Raw genomic sequence first — 16,322 nt, 5'->3', positions numbered from 1 at the left:
TGAAAGTTATTTACATTATGATTAGAGATTTAGGGAGCTAAGCACTCAGGTATTTTCTCAGTCTACAGCCATCCTGTCAGAACTGTTTGGGGGGGAAGGAAAGCCTTATATACTATTTCTCTTAAAGCTCCAATTTTACTTCACTGATCCAGGAATTTCAGCAGGCTTTTAAACATCACCATTTAGGTGGAAAAGATACTTCACACAGGACTTTTCTGCTCTGGAAAATGAAGAAGAATGAAGACCACAGGAGAATTTTGAAATAAGTAAATAAACATGGCATTGATGTTGCAAATGCTGGTAATTTTCTGGGACCTGGATGGCTGGATAGAAATAATAATATAAATTAGATTGAATTAAATATGGAATATTCTTGTTCCAGAGTCAGGCAGAGGCCCATTATAAGGGGAACCGCCATGCTCGAAGAGTGAAGGGTATTGAAACATCGAAGACAACACGTCCCCAAGATGGAGACAAGCAGCACCCTCCCCCACCTGCTTCACCCTCCCCTCCAGGACTTCTGCCATCCAGCCCGAAGCCTGATCCTAATCATAATAAGCAGGGTGAGCATCGCCTTTGAAATCCAATGTTACCCACACACAGGAAAAATCACTCTGACGCAGATGTTTAGGTACAACACGAGCGTTGTATGAACCAACAGCATGGATGTAAAATCGGCAGAAATTAGAGTTTGCCTCCTCTTCTAAAATTCTACAAACCTGCAAATCGGATCGACAGGAAATCATTTTGTAGTACGCTTCATAACTGTCACATGAAGATGAAGCTGACTTATGACATGAAAGCAGAAAGCCTCATTAAGATAACAGGTCATGTCCAACTGGGCCAGCCAGACCTGCTTGCAGCTCCAGATGGAGCCACATAGAAGTCTAGTTAACCTCAAGAACAGTGTTTCTCAATCCTGGTCCTCAGGCACCAACAACTTGCATATTTTAAAGGTAAACCTACTTTAACACACATGAATTAAATGAGTGTTTTGTTTGCAAAGAACTTGATGAGGAGGTTCATTAAAAGGAATCAGGTGTGTTTCAGTAGGAAGACGTCTAAGACATGCAGGATGGTGGTACTTGAGGATGTGGATTGAGAAACACTGCCCTAGAAAACTGTAACGCAAACCTGGAACTCAAGCTTGAGGCATTGCGTCATTTCCATGCTGTCAAATGCTCAGAAACAACGTCATCAATTCTCCGATGTTTTTTTTTTTTTTTCCGCAAGCAACTCTCTGACCAGAAATCTTTGTTCTGCTTACAGATGACACTCAGTACGGTCTCAACTTGAAAGAGTCACCTTTGACCCCAAACCGTCTTCCAACACCCACATTGAGCTCAGCAGACACAGAGTGCCCCCTCATGCCTTCTGCCAGCACACCTTTGCCATCCTCTCCTTCCCCCTCTACAGCCTTCAGTGTCCCTTCAGCAGATCCAGCAGCTGCTGGTCTCCCTGACACCCCTTCCCCTGCACCCAGCCCATCTTCAGGAGAGTCGGAGGAAGAGAAAGCCAAGAAGCTTCTCTACTGCTCCCTCTGCAAAGTAGCCGTTAATTCACTCTCACAGCTGGAGGCACATAACAAAGGTTAGTCTAACATGCAGTAACCTGTTGAAATGTTTAGCTGAAACATGGTTTGATTGGGTAAGAAAATGATCTGCAACCATATGGTCTCCCCTCAGGTAATGAAATGACTGAAAAATGGTTCTATCTAAATCTAATGTGTTTTATAACTTTACAGAGTTCCAGAGGTTTCCGTTATGTCACGCGACACACATGAGGTTTACCCTGTTAAAATTTGGGCCGCCAATTTGACATTCGTTTCCCTCTTTTAAATCATTTGAAGGACTTTTGGCCCACATGGCCTTACGTGACAAATGTATGAGCCAAGCCTCAGTGATTTGCAGAGTCTCATATTCCTTTTGTGTTTGAGTCGTTTATGAATGGAAGACAAGGATAGATGAAAGTTTTTCTTAGAATTCATCTTTCTATGTCCTCTTGATTATTCTGAGTAGGGAGAGCCAGATTATTTTGTTTAATTTACTCAGGTTTTTTTTTTAGTTTACAAGAAATAACCACAATGCTGAAATCAAAGGTTTAATCTTACCTTCACAAGCAACTGAGAAAATGATGGTAGCTTACCTCAATATTTCAGTCACACAAAATATGGCCTGACTTTTGTTGTTTCCAGGTACCAAACACAAAACTATCTTGGAGGCTCGAAGTGGACTGGGACCGATTAAAGCTTACCCACGTTTGGGTCCTAAACCCAGCCCTGAGCAGGGAGGGGAACTGTCCTCCGACCCAAATACTCAGGAACGCACCTTCCACTGTGAGATATGCAATGTCAGAGTCAACTCCGAGCTACAGCTTAAGCAGGTGGGAAACTCACATAAAAAGATCGAATTACTTTAAAGCAAACCGTGAATCTATGCTTTCCTCTCTTATGTTGCAGCATATATCGAGCAGAAGGCACCGGGATGGAGTTGCAGGGAAACCGAATCCTCTTCTTAGTCGGCACAAGAAGCGCACAGACTTTATGGTATATTCTGTCTTTTCACTCAGAATCTCACCATCATCAGTCTAAAATTGATTTTATTTCTAATTTTCTCCGTCTCTCTTAAAGGAACTTCCAAAAACTCTTGGGGCTGGACTGTTACCAAATCCCCTGGCGGTTGCTGCGGCAATGGCAGCAGCAGCATCCTCAAATCAGCTGGCACTACGTCCTCCTGGCCCGACCTCCCACCCTCACCCCCATCCTCACCTCCTACAGGGAACACCCCTCAGCCTGCTGAGGCCAGCCCCAGGTCCCATCCGCACTACACACGGGCCAATCCTCTTCACTCCTTACTGACAGCGAGAAAACGGAGATAAATCAGGAAGAAGCACACTGTGAATTGGAGGCAACTACGTGCCATCGACAGCCAAGTTGGCTGTTTTTGCTGGAACTCTTGATTCATTATAAGACAAAAATATTACTCTCCATTGTGCTGAGATGTAGGTTTCCATCCTCTCCAGTCTCTCTTCAACACCCAGCTGTCAGTGAGTGATCGCATGTCTGTGCAGGTAGTTTGAAGAGGAAACTATAAACGAGTTTATATCAATCACTTCCTTGAGTATCTTCCAAACTGCAACTAAATGTCCTTATTTATAGTAACACATGATCCACTGCATTGGACTTTAAACCCTACCTCTACTTTGTTTTAATCTTCTTCTCTGCAGTAATTCATCACTACTACAAAGCATTAATCCTATCAAACATGGAGTTAGATGTAGTAACTAGCTGGCTAGCATCATTCTGTAGCTGTCATAGTATAATGAATTGCCCCACTGTAAAGTTCATCTTCTGTGGCCTATGAAAAAAAAAAGATTCACCCCAATTCCATTACCATTTCTGTAGTTTCAACCATACATTTCTTAATACTGTCTGTCCACATTGTCACAGCTGGCCTATAGTTACATCTGTGTGACATAAAAAAGAAGTCAATGAGGGTTTGCAAATGGGTAAAAAATGGCACCACATCCTAGAACAGAAGTGCTCATCAAACCAAATTTATGATTTGGAAAATGTGTTGTTATTGTGTAGAAGCGTCTCCTGGTGCACTATGCAGCTAACATGTATTTTGCTCTCAGCTGTCTGCCTTGTGCAGTATGGTTGGGGAAAAAAATAACAGAGTACGAGAGGGAGGACTCATGTCAGGCGTGTTTATTTGGGTACGGGACATAATGCCACCAGTAAAACAGTTCCTCTGGTGAGTCCCCAGATTATCAGTCATCATATAGACAAATGTCTCACAAAGCACACAAGTAAATATCTGTGGTCAGAGGTCTGCATGTCAATGTCCTCAGTACATTTAAAATGATAACCTGTCACACTGATCTGCACAGCACTGCTGGAAGCTTTTAGTAGTTTCATGGGATAGCAACGACACTAGGAGCCCAGTAGAACAGAGGCTCCTTTCTGACTTTAGTTGCAGGAAACTGCAACATCTGCACACAATAACACCCCATATAACACCACAATCTCATAGGAGGACAGTGGGAGGAGTGGGATAAAATGCACCAGCATTATGCTATCAAAGGACAAAAAAAAAGGACCATAAACACAGATGAGTAGATGTATGCAATAGTAAATAAAACAAAACAATTTTTTTTATAGTATGATAGGATTGTGTTGGGACAAAAGTAGTTTTGTTTTTCTGCTCTGTCTTGTGTACTCTGACCTTTCATCACCCAAACTGTCCATGATAGCTTGTGACATATTCGAGGGGAGCTTTAGGAAATGGGAAATGTAGCAATAGTTAAAGCACTCCTGCTATCTTTTCTTGTCAACTGCAATAAAAAGAATATGTCAATAAATATAGTAAATGTTGTTAAGGAGAAGTGTATTAAATCTTTGCTGTAAATGTAGATTATTAAAAGAAAAAAAGAAGACAAGTGGTTCGTGTCGGGGCTTCCTAATTGTTACACTGAAGGGAAATTATATATAATATCATTAAACTGAATTTATGGTTGTATGAAATGTTGATTTGTCATTTTTATTACTTTCATTTGTTAACAGTAGTGTATAAGAAATAAATTATTGATTAATTTTGTTATACAATTAAGTACTCATAACTCCTCAAAGATTAAATGCAATAAGTAGCCAATGTGCAGTTTTAAAAAGATGAAGCACTGAGATGTTGCACATGACATAACACCATAACAACATCTTAGATGAAGTCTGATAAGACTAGTTAGTAACGGCTGACAGTGATACTAACATATGAAAAGACAAAAATGTCAACTCAAGGTGAGAAATAAACAGTCTGATTGAAAAATACTTAAACATAATTTTTTTAATTTGTTTGCACCAACATTTAACATTTCTTTAGGTTAGAAAGTAGCACTAAACTGTATTATATTTTACTCAGCATGATAATCGGGACAAAAAGGCTTTTTCCTTCAAGTATTTAATATATTACCTCAGTACAGCAGTACAGTTAAAGTATATAATTTAGCAACTTAAATGGTAATGTGAGCTTTTATTTTGTTTCCTCAGTGACTGTGATGTATAACTGCACCTGCCACTGCACCACCATCAACTCCCAGTTTGCCCACACTGACGTTAAACATTTATAAAGTGGAGAGATTAATTCTTGATTGTTTCATTGTAACCATCTTTGGCAGAGTGAAGAACCTGATGACTCTTCTAGCCTTCGATTTGGAACCAAATGCCGAGTCTTGGCTTGTCTTTCTTTATAAACAACATTTCAGTTTTTACCCTCTGGCTGGTTGTGAGCAGGCGGCTGCAAAAATAGTTGTGTTGGATTGTGGATTTTCTAACCATGGACTTATTTTGCTCTTGATCTCAGCATGAGAGCAAAGCCTGGCCAGCTTTTCCCCAGTCTGTGTCGATGTTTTTGTCCGTCAGGTGTGCACATGCAGCTTCCATCATACCAGGGGCCAACCTTACACCATCATCCTGCTACCCTTCTTCTTTTTGTTGGTCTGAGCTGTGCTGGAGTACACCTGCTCATTTATAGATGAGACAAAATTGCATTCCGAGCGCTGCTTCGGAAAAGGTTCATATTTCAGACAACTCCTCACTTTTTTTTTAGATTCATTTGCTCATCACTTTTCCAACTGATTTATGGTTTGGTGTTCAGAAATTCAGAAAATAGCTCAAACTATCACCATCCCAATGTTTACTTTACTCAGACAACAGAGATAACTCTGGCTTATGCACAATTAAAATAAAAGCCGAACATTTGAAAAAGAAATACTTTCTTTCATCCATTATTTTCTTTACTTTGTAAAGTTCCTCATTTGCAATGTTCACAATATAAACCTTATATGAATATATGTGATTAAATAGAAAGTAGAAAATTTTTCTTTAAGATGTGGTTGACATAATGTTTGAATATGAAAAACTGGAAGAATAAACAAACAAAAAACAAAACTGTACCAAAACCTCAAGGTACACAGAATGTAATGGATGGCAAATGGACTTGTACTTACATAGCACTTTTCCAGTCATGTCAACCACTCAAAGCGCTGTACACTGTAGTCACCCATTCACACACACACACTTATGCCCTCATAGGCACATCGAAGGTCAGTGCAGGGTTCAGTGTCTTGCCTAAGGACAGTACACATGTAGTCAGGTGAAGCCTGCAATCAATCCTTATATGACTGCTCTTCCCTCCCAAGCTACAGCCGTCCTGATGATTCATACATACTATAGTGACACTTTATTCATGATACAGGATGAAAAGTTAGTATTGAAAGTGAAACATGTCACAGTTTCATTAAAATAATCACTATGTATTACTGATAAATATTTTTTAGCATATATCCAGACATAACTGACTTATCTTAACACACTTTACTGTTTATCCACACATGCATGTTAAAGCTCCAACATATATAAAGAAGAAGCCAAATGTGAACATGATGCAGAAATACTGCTGTCCTCGCTTGTCAAAAACTTTTTTTTATTACATAGACTGAGGTAAAGTGGTATACTACTGTAAGAAATGAAAATGTATTATTCTAAGAATAAAGGGTGGACACCATATAATATTTGCATTAAAGAAGAGACCATAACTTGTTTTCGGTGCTCTAAAGTGTCCCAGCTAATAGAACATTTAAAGCTTAAATTCTGAAATGAGCTACTTCTTTCTTTTCCAGCAAAGGTATATAAAGTTAGTTCTCTTTAAAATATATCATGAAGTTTTTAATCTATCCAGATTCAATACAAATACCATCAGAAAGCAACTTTGTAGGCAATGACCTGCCAGTCTGAACTGATTGTGCAGCCTGTTGCTCCCCCTGGTGGTCGTCTCGAGTGTAACTGTCTGGTTATCTGTGCTGCAGATCGACTGCAACAAACTCTGCTGTTCATCCACATGTTAAAGCTACACACTGGAAATGCTTTTATCACCCTGTATATTCTGGGAGAGATGGTTGGAAAGCTGTATAACAACAAACAAATTGTCACTTTTAGAAACATTGGATTTTGCATTTCCAAGCCATTATTGGGATATAATTTAATTACTCCCACTTCTATGTTTGTATGGAAATTCACCTTACTGTTTCAAAGGGCAGTGCAGCGGTGGTGGACTTAAGATCATTGCTGCTGACAGATAGAAGTTTAATTAGTTTGAACCTTAACAATGGTTTTTCTGTGTGGAATTTGTAGGTTTTTCTGCAAGTTTCAGGGATGCTGCTAGCCTTTTGAGTATGCTAAACACAAGTGCTTTGTGGTGTCCCCCATAATTATTATTATGACTTTTATATAATAGTTATTACAAAATATAATTCTGTTATGTTTATGGTTAATTTTTGAGAAAAGCTTGCTATTTTTATTGTTCACCACTAAAATGATGCCGATGACAAGCTTTTGCATTAAACAAAAACTTCATTTTAAAATTTGAGATGAAAGACTTTGCTACTAAAAATAGTGTCAAATAGTGTCAGCAGCCATCCCTAGGACCAACCTTGTCTAACCCTGTGACGGAGACAAAAAAATAACAAAAAAAACAACAGCATAAGAGTGGGTATTTACTATATTAGTGAGGGTATGCATGTTTGCAAGGTTAATTTGTCTCTGGTCTGGCCCCAGGTATTTTGGGGGCCATGTTCAGAATGTGCCCCACTCTGACTTTATGACAACCGGGGAACCAAGAGTCCAGTGACATGAATGGGAGGAAGTCTTAAAACAGAGTGGAAATGGATGGGTTTTTCAAGTACTGTATGATCTTCTGTTGCATAAATAATCACTTCATCTGTTATGCATCTGAGCAAATTAGTCTGGAGACCTATATTCTGCTTGTTTTTCTAACATGTAAATTTAAAAAAGAAAGAAAACAGAAATATATTAGGATGTTTTATATTTCTTGTTATGTAAAGTCAGTGTCATAGCATTACTCTTCTTTAGATTTCCCTTTATCCCCATTAGGCCTAAATAATTCTAACCCTGGAATTTAATTACATAAAAAAACAAAAACAAAACAAGAGGCACAAAGTAGTTTGGAACCAGATTTATTTGTCATTGTCATGTTTTTTTAAACTTTCACCTCCACACGTAAGAAATAAGGAAATGCTGAACATCCATGATAACATTACTTTGGTCATCTGAATTTTTTTTTGTTACGTTACGTATAAATGTAAGTTGTGTTTCACCTTATGGGCAAATAAGGGGTTATGTAGTTCCAAATACATTAATATCACGGTGGATGGCCGTTCGTTTGAGTATGGATATGACACAGTGTTCAAAGCTTGTCTGTAATGTCACTTTCAGCACTTGGGGTTTTACCAGATTGTCTTCTGTGACAGAAACAGGAAGTTAAAACTAAAAGGGACAAGCTGTGTTTGGTGGTAAGGCCTTCTGCATTCTCACTGAAGTCTCTGATACTCTGTGAGTTGTTAAACTGTGAGTTGAGCATAGCAGTAGTTAAAAACTGTGTAAAATATAAACTGCAGATTCATCTGTATAACTTCTGTCACCTCTTTCATATTTCTCTGTGACTCCAGATTATTTTATGGACTGACTTTACACAAACAGCTGCATTTACTTTATTGACAAACTAGAGAATTTTTGCAGTTTGTCATTGTTGGTAAAGGCAGTTTACAGTTTTCATTGTTATAAAGAGATGTGAAAATATTTTTTACACTCATGAGCGCTTTGGAGGGCAACAAATACAAGTTTAAATTGCATCTCTAAATCAAAGAAAAAAATCTTAGTTGAGAATTTTAGTTTGAGTTTTAATTTATTTTTGTTTCAATTTTTGACTCATCTTAAAAGTTGTCTGCCTTGTGTGACATGTTTTATTTCCTGTTTGACTTATTTAAGTTCCCTTTGGTGACATAAAGTACATCTCTCTTGCTTTCCATTGTCAGTTAATTTGTTTCACCAGTGTACTTCAACCTTTGTGTTTAATCAGCTGCTCTTCAGCCTGTTTCTCATTTATATTTTATTTGGGACCTCAGTTTTGTTTTGCTTTTTATTAAGGGAATTTTTATATTATATACATCTCTATTATATTTTGTCATAAGTTTTAGAAAATATACAACAAAATTATTTGATCTTCAGATACATGGCTCTCGCCTCCACTGGATCTGGGTTTTGAGTTTACAATAATAACATTATGCCAAAGCTATATATACTTTTGTGAGCCTTTTGTTACTCTGATGCTAACCTTATAAACCAAGTGTATCATATTTGAGACACACAGTTTCAGAGCCCCTTTGCACCTCTTAATGGTAGAAACTTTGGCTAAAATCCCATTGTAGACAATCTCATATATAGCTCCTAATAGATTGCAGCAAGCAGAAGACTGAACTACTAAGACTTATACGTTCATGAATGGAAACTGTACAAAAAAAATGTTAATTTGAAGAAAAAAAAAAGTTAAATGGGCCAAATAAAGACTTCATATTTAAAAAATTTGAATTTTCTCCCCAGTTTTTCTTAGAATCAATATGATAATCAGAAGTTTATTCATCATCAATGAACTGGCTTCCCAGTACGAAGAAATTTGACTTGCATGATTGGCAGCTGGTGAACACCCATCTGTGGCCTGAAGGAGTGCCGACCTGGTCTGTGTCCATGTCTGGCAACAGCGACAGATGAGTAGACTGTCTCCTCCTCTTCCTAGACTGGAAACAGGGGAGGTTGGAAGCCATAGGCAGACTGGAAGGCAGAGAACCCTTTGGCGGAACTGGTAGGGGAATTGTGGGTATGTTCAATCCACAGCAGGTGCTTTGACCAGGTGGCGGCAAGCTTGAGACCATGCAGTGGAGTGCTGTCTCCATCTCCTGATTAATCTTTTCGGACTTGGGGCAGAGGCAGCATGTAGGGTCATGGAAGCAGTAATCTGTTGTACCTGGGTGGCTAGCAAGGTTCGTACTCACTCCAGAGCTGAAGCTGACTGACCAGCCTCTACAGCGCTGATGGCTATCTGGGCCTCATGCTGCTGGGGCATTCCTCCTACTCGGGCTAGGCGAGATTGAGGAGAAGTGCGATCTGCTTGGTCCATTTTTGGCCAAACTGCACTGAAACGGGTGTGGTTTGAACCCAGAAAGCTTGGAAGCACGAACAGTTGGTGGTGACCTTTATTTTCACCACAATGAAATAAGGCACCAGTGAGGAGAAGGCAGAGCAGTGGTTTGAGGCAGGCAGAAGGATTCAAGCTAGATAAGCAGTCCACAGGAGAAGAGACACCAGGTAAGGGACGGAAGGCAGGTCAGTTTACCAGGAGGCAGGAAAGGAGAGCAAGTTGAGAACAGGCAGAGTCAGCACTGGGTAATCAGACAAAGGAACGCTGGAAAGTCTCCCATACTGCAGAAGAACAATCTGGCAAGGAATGAGAGTGCTGGAGAGGACCAATTAGGATGAGATGCAGCTGCAAAGGAAGGTGAGCAGCCTTGGGCTGAGGAGGTGGGAGTGGCTGGCAGGTAGAGTGGAGCAGAGGTGGAAAAATACTGCTGCTAAGTGACAGGAGGGGGGCAACAGGCAGTGATTGTTACACTTTAAATTTGACTAAATTGTTCATTTTTTCGTTGGCTTGCATGCAGTCAGACTTGTCAGCCACAAAACCATTTTGCTCATGCTGAAACTACTACGGCAACAGATTGTCCTCCTTAAAAACTGGGAAAACACCCAAGTTCTCTCTTCCTTATTTTAAACGAGAAATAGAAACATTACCTCATGCTATTTCATCATAGCAAGGGTACTTCAGTATTAAAGAAGCACACATACTGTAATATAGGCAGGAAGAGACTTGGTCAGCCCACCAGACTACCAGAAGAAGGGCTTAAAGACACATCGACTGGAAGACAGCAGAATAATCTTAAGGTGAAGAATTTTTAGTCTTTTGCTTTAAAAACAGGGACTTTAATGTAGTTCTAGTTAAGCTTTAATTAAAAGGGAACAGTTAAATCAATATAACTACTTTTTGAGGATTTTTTTATTATTATTTCAAATTAGATTAAACATACTTATCTTCAAGAGACAGCTGAAGCCAGTTGTTGAGCCGTTGTCCTGATTACTTGAAACCCTGCTATTTTAAATATGAGCTGAATATCAGGTAAAACAACAGAAATGTGTATTCTTGAAAATATAAAGAGTAAAACCCATGAATGCAATAAAACAAAGAGATGAAAGGTTTTAGCCACCTAGAGAAAAAGGAAGTGGTAAAGTTTAGTCCACTTGCAACTTCCTCCACAGCTGACTGCAGAGTTTTACTTTCCATGAACACATTGTAATGATGTAAAACACTTTTTTAATCATACAGGATGCAGATGAATCAAACAAACCAATCCCAGGAAGACCTCTTCTCCTGCTACAGCCCTTCAGTTGAAGGCTACAGGTACTTTGCTGTGCTGTGGGGATGCATTGTAACCATCTCTGGCACGGTGGGGAACCTGATGACCATTCTAGCCTTCGCTTTGGATCCACGTCTGAGGACCCGCTTCAATGTGCTCATTGTCAACTTGGCTGTAGCCGACCTCCTGTACTGCGCCATACTGCAGCCCATCTCGGTAGATTCCTACCTACACCTCAGATGGCGCAGTGGTCCGCTCTGGTGCAGAATCTTTGGCCTGCTCCTCTTCGTCTCTAACTCTGTATCCATTCTCACCCTCTGCCTAGTGGCGGTGAGCAGATACCTCTTGGTTGCAAAAAGGACATTGTTTGACCGTATTTTTTCTATCCATGGACTTATTTTGCTCTTGATCTCAGCATGGGGACTAGGCCTGGCCAGCTTTAGTCCACTCTGGTCCGTCTATGTTTTTGTGCCGCAGGTGTGTACATGCAGCTTCCATCGTATCAGGGGCCGGCCGTACACCACCATCCTGCTATTCTTCTACTTTTTTGTTGGTCTGAGCTGTGTTGGAGCGTTCTACCTGCTCATTTACAGACGAGTCAAAGTCGCATCACAAGCGCTGCTCCGTTACAGGCTCAGCCGACGCTCTTCTGTTAGGAAACCTGCTCTTTCAGTCCAAAGAACAGATGACAGTGGAGTTGAGAGCGGAATGAAGTCATGCAGCTCTGATGTGAGCAGCCAAGTAGAACCAATTGAAAATACTGGTGAAGTATCACATGAGAAGTCATTCCTGCCAACCCAGAGCACAGAAACAGCCTCAAATTCAGCAGCCGCTGACAAGCCTGCTCCAGATGATGTCCAAGCACATTCTCCAGCACCTGCTGCCCCATCTTCCCAGTCTGCAACTTCAGGAGATGATCATGAATTCAAACGTGTGACACGCATGTGCTTCACTGTTTTTCTGTTTTTTGTGTGCTGCTATGTCCCCTTTCTTTTGCTTAACATAGCTGACAAACACATTCGTGCCCCGCAGATTCTGCACATGTTTTGTGCAAACCTCACGTGGCTCAACAGCTGCATTAACCCTGTTCTCTATGTGGTCATGAACAGACAGTTTCGACAGGCCTACTATGTGCTGCTCACCAGAGCTACGGCACCCTTCACCTGCCTGTGGACTCGGTGGCAGGTGCAGAGTTCCTAAACTTCAAGCTTTCCAGATTTTTTTATGTAGCACAATGTCAACTGAATTAATTTACTTTTATTTCAAAATCTGCTTTTATGAGTGATTTGCCTAATTTATTTTACATATTTCAGTGCAATATTGTTTTTTTAATATATATATTTCAGAAAATGCTTTATGTTTAAGTTGTACAGTATGTAATTTATGTGATGAATAATAATTTCAAATACACATGTAATGGTAAGATCATGACAGAGTCTTGAGTCACTTCACATCCTGTAACAAAAATGGCCAGTGTTACACAGTTGCAGGATATTTATAACAGATAACACATCATTTTAGTGATTCAGAAACTTGTGACTCTTCATTGTGTCTCAACTCTGTACTTTGTCTGCTGACAAACGAAAACATCCAATTAGCGTGTGTGCATTTTTCTCATGTGCAGGCACGTTAGGGCTGTGTTGAAAGCATTTCTTTCAGGAACTGAGGCTGTTTGTAGACATCTCAGAAATAGTTTTTCTGCAGCTGGAAAGTGGAAAGTGATTTTGAGAGCCACTTGTGTCAGAGACTAAACAATAGATTTAAAATTATAGACAGCTTCCTTAATCAGCCAGTTTCAATTTGACTGATTAAAATGAAATCAATCTTTTTTAAAGATGTGAACAATTTGTAAAGCCCTATTGGTGTCACTATGAGATTACATTAAAGAGTCGCTCTGATCTCTCCTTTTACTCTTTTTTTTTTTTTTTTTAAATCATTTAGAAATAATGGTGTAGCCTTAGTTTCAGCTTCAACATTTCCAGCGACCCCTTCTCTGGTGTGAAGATGACGATATATGGCACAACAGGAAACCTGTGGCTTCAAGAAACCCCAAAGGGAGTTTTACACCATCTCCAGAATGAAAAGACATATTACTTACTAACCTGATGTATTTGGCAAGAATTATCTAAAAACACATAAGATTTTCTTTTTTCCATTACATTAGGTAATGTTGCTTGCATGACTTTTGTAATGGTGGTGTATCATGTGTGTTCCAGTGTATATAAATAAGTAGAAGGACTAAGAAAATCTAGTTTAGCTCAGAGGAAAAGAAACAGCACATAAACAGGCAAAAGGCAAAGTCACAGCAGGGAAAAAACTGCCACACTAGGTTGGACCCAAAATGCAGACAGAGAGATACAGTCTGGTGTATCGATTTGTTGTTCTGTCCAGGTAGTATCTCTCTAGGAGGAGTAGATGATTAGCAAAGTCCAAACAAATTAAGTCTTTGACTGAGAAAATGAGGCTTGCTTTGTCCAGGGGTGGTTTATAGGCTGGAGAGGGTAGTCAAGATCTCAGGAGCGGGGAGGTTGATCAGCTGGGGATGGCTCTTCAACTGGTGGAGTGGATCCAGGTGAGGCAAGGCAGTCACAAGAAGGAGTAAAAGACAATGGTTAACGAGAACACAGAATTCTCAAGGGAGCCAGATTTACCACAGATACTGTGCGATAATCTGGCAAAGACTGGAGCGCCTGCAGGTCTTTAAATAGCCAGTGCCAGATGAGCTGCAGGTGTGTTCGATCAACACTTCAGACTCCGCCCTAACACTCCAGGAAAAAAAACACCTCTGCCAGGAGAAAACCATGACTCAAAAGATAAGCAATAATCCTAAACCATGTATTCTGAAAAGTTCAAGAGTTCATAGGTCGACTGATCCTCATTTCAAAGGATGCTGAATCAAAGGTTTAAGGTTATCCAACAGGTTATTTGTTGTCCACAAAGCACAAAGGTTCTGAAAGTCCAGTTCAACAAAGGCGAAACAACAGAAACAGGATAGCAATATTTCTGTCTAAGTGTCCAAGTGCATAGAGAGCAGTTGGTGAATGAATGTGTAAGGTTTGGTAGCAGTGCCTCCAAGCACACCAGCAGTAAGCAGCAAGTAGTATCAGAAGTCAAATGAACTCAATTGGCTTAGCTGTATAGTGTCAAATCAAATCAAATCAAACTTTATTTGTATAGCACTTTTTGTGCTTAAAACAATACAAAGTGCTTTACATTATAAAACAATTTACATCAAAATAGACATGACAGTTTGTCCCTGAGTGGGAGGCGCGGGTAAGTGAGTGGGAGGCGCGGGTAAGTGAGAGAGGCGCGAGGTAAGTGAGAGAGGCGCAGGTAAGTGATGTGACAGTGACGTAAATTTTGCGAGACGGCAGATTTAGTCAAGGCGCGTGAAAACAAATATTCATTCTACATCATATTCTTGCCAATATAATCTTAAAACTGTTTCTGGAAGCAAATAATTAAAAAGTCTTATTCAAGGTAAACTCTGGAGCAAAGCGAGGAGGATCTCACCAGCTTGTCGGAGTTTATTGACGAGTGTTTCATCCGCATCGTCATGGGCAAGACAAGCCAAACACCGACTCCGTCTGCGCCCAGATCCGCTTCAACCTCCAAGAGAAGCCGGAAAGAAGACTCACCCGGAGCGACGTCCTCTAACGGGGACGACACCTCGGACATCCTGATGTCCATTGACAAAAATCTCGCCAGCTTCGACGCTCGTCTGGGCCTGTTGGAAGTTCTCCACCGGGAGTTTCAGTCGCTGCGGGAGTCGCTGGAATTCAGCCAAAAGCAGGTGGAGTCTCTGGCCGCAGAGAACGCCAGCCTCAGGGAGACGGTGACTTCTCTCAACGAGGGAATGACTCGACTCACAGAGGAAAATAAAAAAATAAAGGAAACTGTGATCGATCTCCAGGCGCGCAGCATGAGGGACAACCTGGTCTTCGCAGGAATCCCGGAGCAACAAGAAGAGGATCCAGAGCAAACAATCAGATCCTTTATCTAAACCAAGCTGAAGCTACCCGAAGACGCGGTGAGGAACATCTCATTTCACCGAGTTCATCGCTTAGGTGGGAAAAGACCGGACAGCCGCAGACCCAGACCGATTGTAGCCAAGTTCGTGAGCTACAAGCAGAAAGAGCAGGTGAGGGATCGAGGTCCGGAACTCCGCGGGACCGATTTTAGTGTAAATAATCAGTTTCCCAAAGAGATTCTGGAGAGACGCAGGGTCCTGTTTCCCATCCGGAAGAAGCTCAGAGACGAAGGATCCCGTGCAGTCATCGCGGTGGACAAATTGTTCGTCAATGGACAGCTTTACCGTGACAAAAATACCACCCCCTGGCTCTACTAACCTCAGGTAATATCTATCACTCATACAGCTAATTATTGTTAAATTTACATGTTAATCTGCTATAAGCACATTAATTATGGTAATTCAGAACTGTACATTTACTGCCAGTCTTTGTAAATTTGCTGTTGTTGTTGCTTTCGTTTTGTTCTGTTTTTGTTTTTTGGCCTTTTTTTTCCTCCCCCCCCCCCCCCCCCCCCCCCCCCCCCTTTAGGGCTTTTGTTTTTGCTCTTTTGTTTGTGCTATTTCTTTTTATGTGTAGTTGTAGTTGTTTGCTTTTCTCACTCCTTTCCTTTCTAGCTGCTCTTTCATTCTATTATGCCATACCAACAATAATAGGTAGGGTACGCACGTACATCCACATGACACAGACACTAAATGTCATGCACATAACACACCTACAACACAGAGCACGTTTAATCACATCAACACTCACCCCCAACTCTCACACACACTCTAAGCATGTGGACAGACATATAGGAACATTGTACACACAGATGAATTTATATACGCACACAATCTACACGCAGCATGCATGCATTAATGTGGGCTTGCACACACACAAACACACACATACTTTTATAGAAACACTTCAGTAGCTTGAGCATGACCACCCTGAGGTTTGTTACGTGGAATATACGGGGAGCTGGTTCCAGGGAGAAGA

At 40.6% G+C, this 16,322-nt stretch overlaps 2 protein-coding genes across 2 annotated transcripts in view; both read left to right on the top strand.

The window, feature by feature from the left end:
- The window catches only part of LOC306757852 (zinc finger protein 385A-like), a 35,960-nt gene extending 31,810 nt beyond the window's left edge, over positions 1-4,150 (top strand). The window contains exons 4-8 of the mRNA XM_079243021.1: positions 383-563; positions 1,270-1,590; positions 2,195-2,382; positions 2,459-2,545; positions 2,630-4,150. Of these exons, the coding sequence (XP_079099147.1) occupies positions 383-563; positions 1,270-1,590; positions 2,195-2,382; positions 2,459-2,545; positions 2,630-2,857 (1,005 nt within the window). The 3' untranslated portion in view covers positions 2,858-4,150. The remainder of the gene's footprint in view (positions 1-382; positions 564-1,269; positions 1,591-2,194; positions 2,383-2,458; positions 2,546-2,629) is intronic.
- A 7,133-nt stretch (positions 4,151-11,283) lies between these two features.
- gpr84 (G protein-coupled receptor 84) lies at positions 11,284-12,513 on the top strand (the record flags this gene model as incomplete). The annotated part of the gene is made up of 1 exon (XM_079242126.1): positions 11,284-12,513. The coding sequence occupies one exon, from the start codon at positions 11,284-11,286 to the stop codon at positions 12,511-12,513; it is 1,230 nt and encodes a 409-aa protein (XP_079098252.1).
- Positions 12,514-16,322: the final 3,809 nt, after the last annotated feature.

Source organism: Telmatherina bonti (assembly GCF_933228915.1).
Source record: "Telmatherina bonti genome assembly, chromosome: 6".
NCBI lineage: Eukaryota > Metazoa > Chordata > Actinopteri > Atheriniformes > Telmatherinidae > Telmatherina > Telmatherina bonti.
Note: the sequence above shows the minus strand (reverse complement) of the source record. Positions and strands in the feature narration are given on the sequence as shown.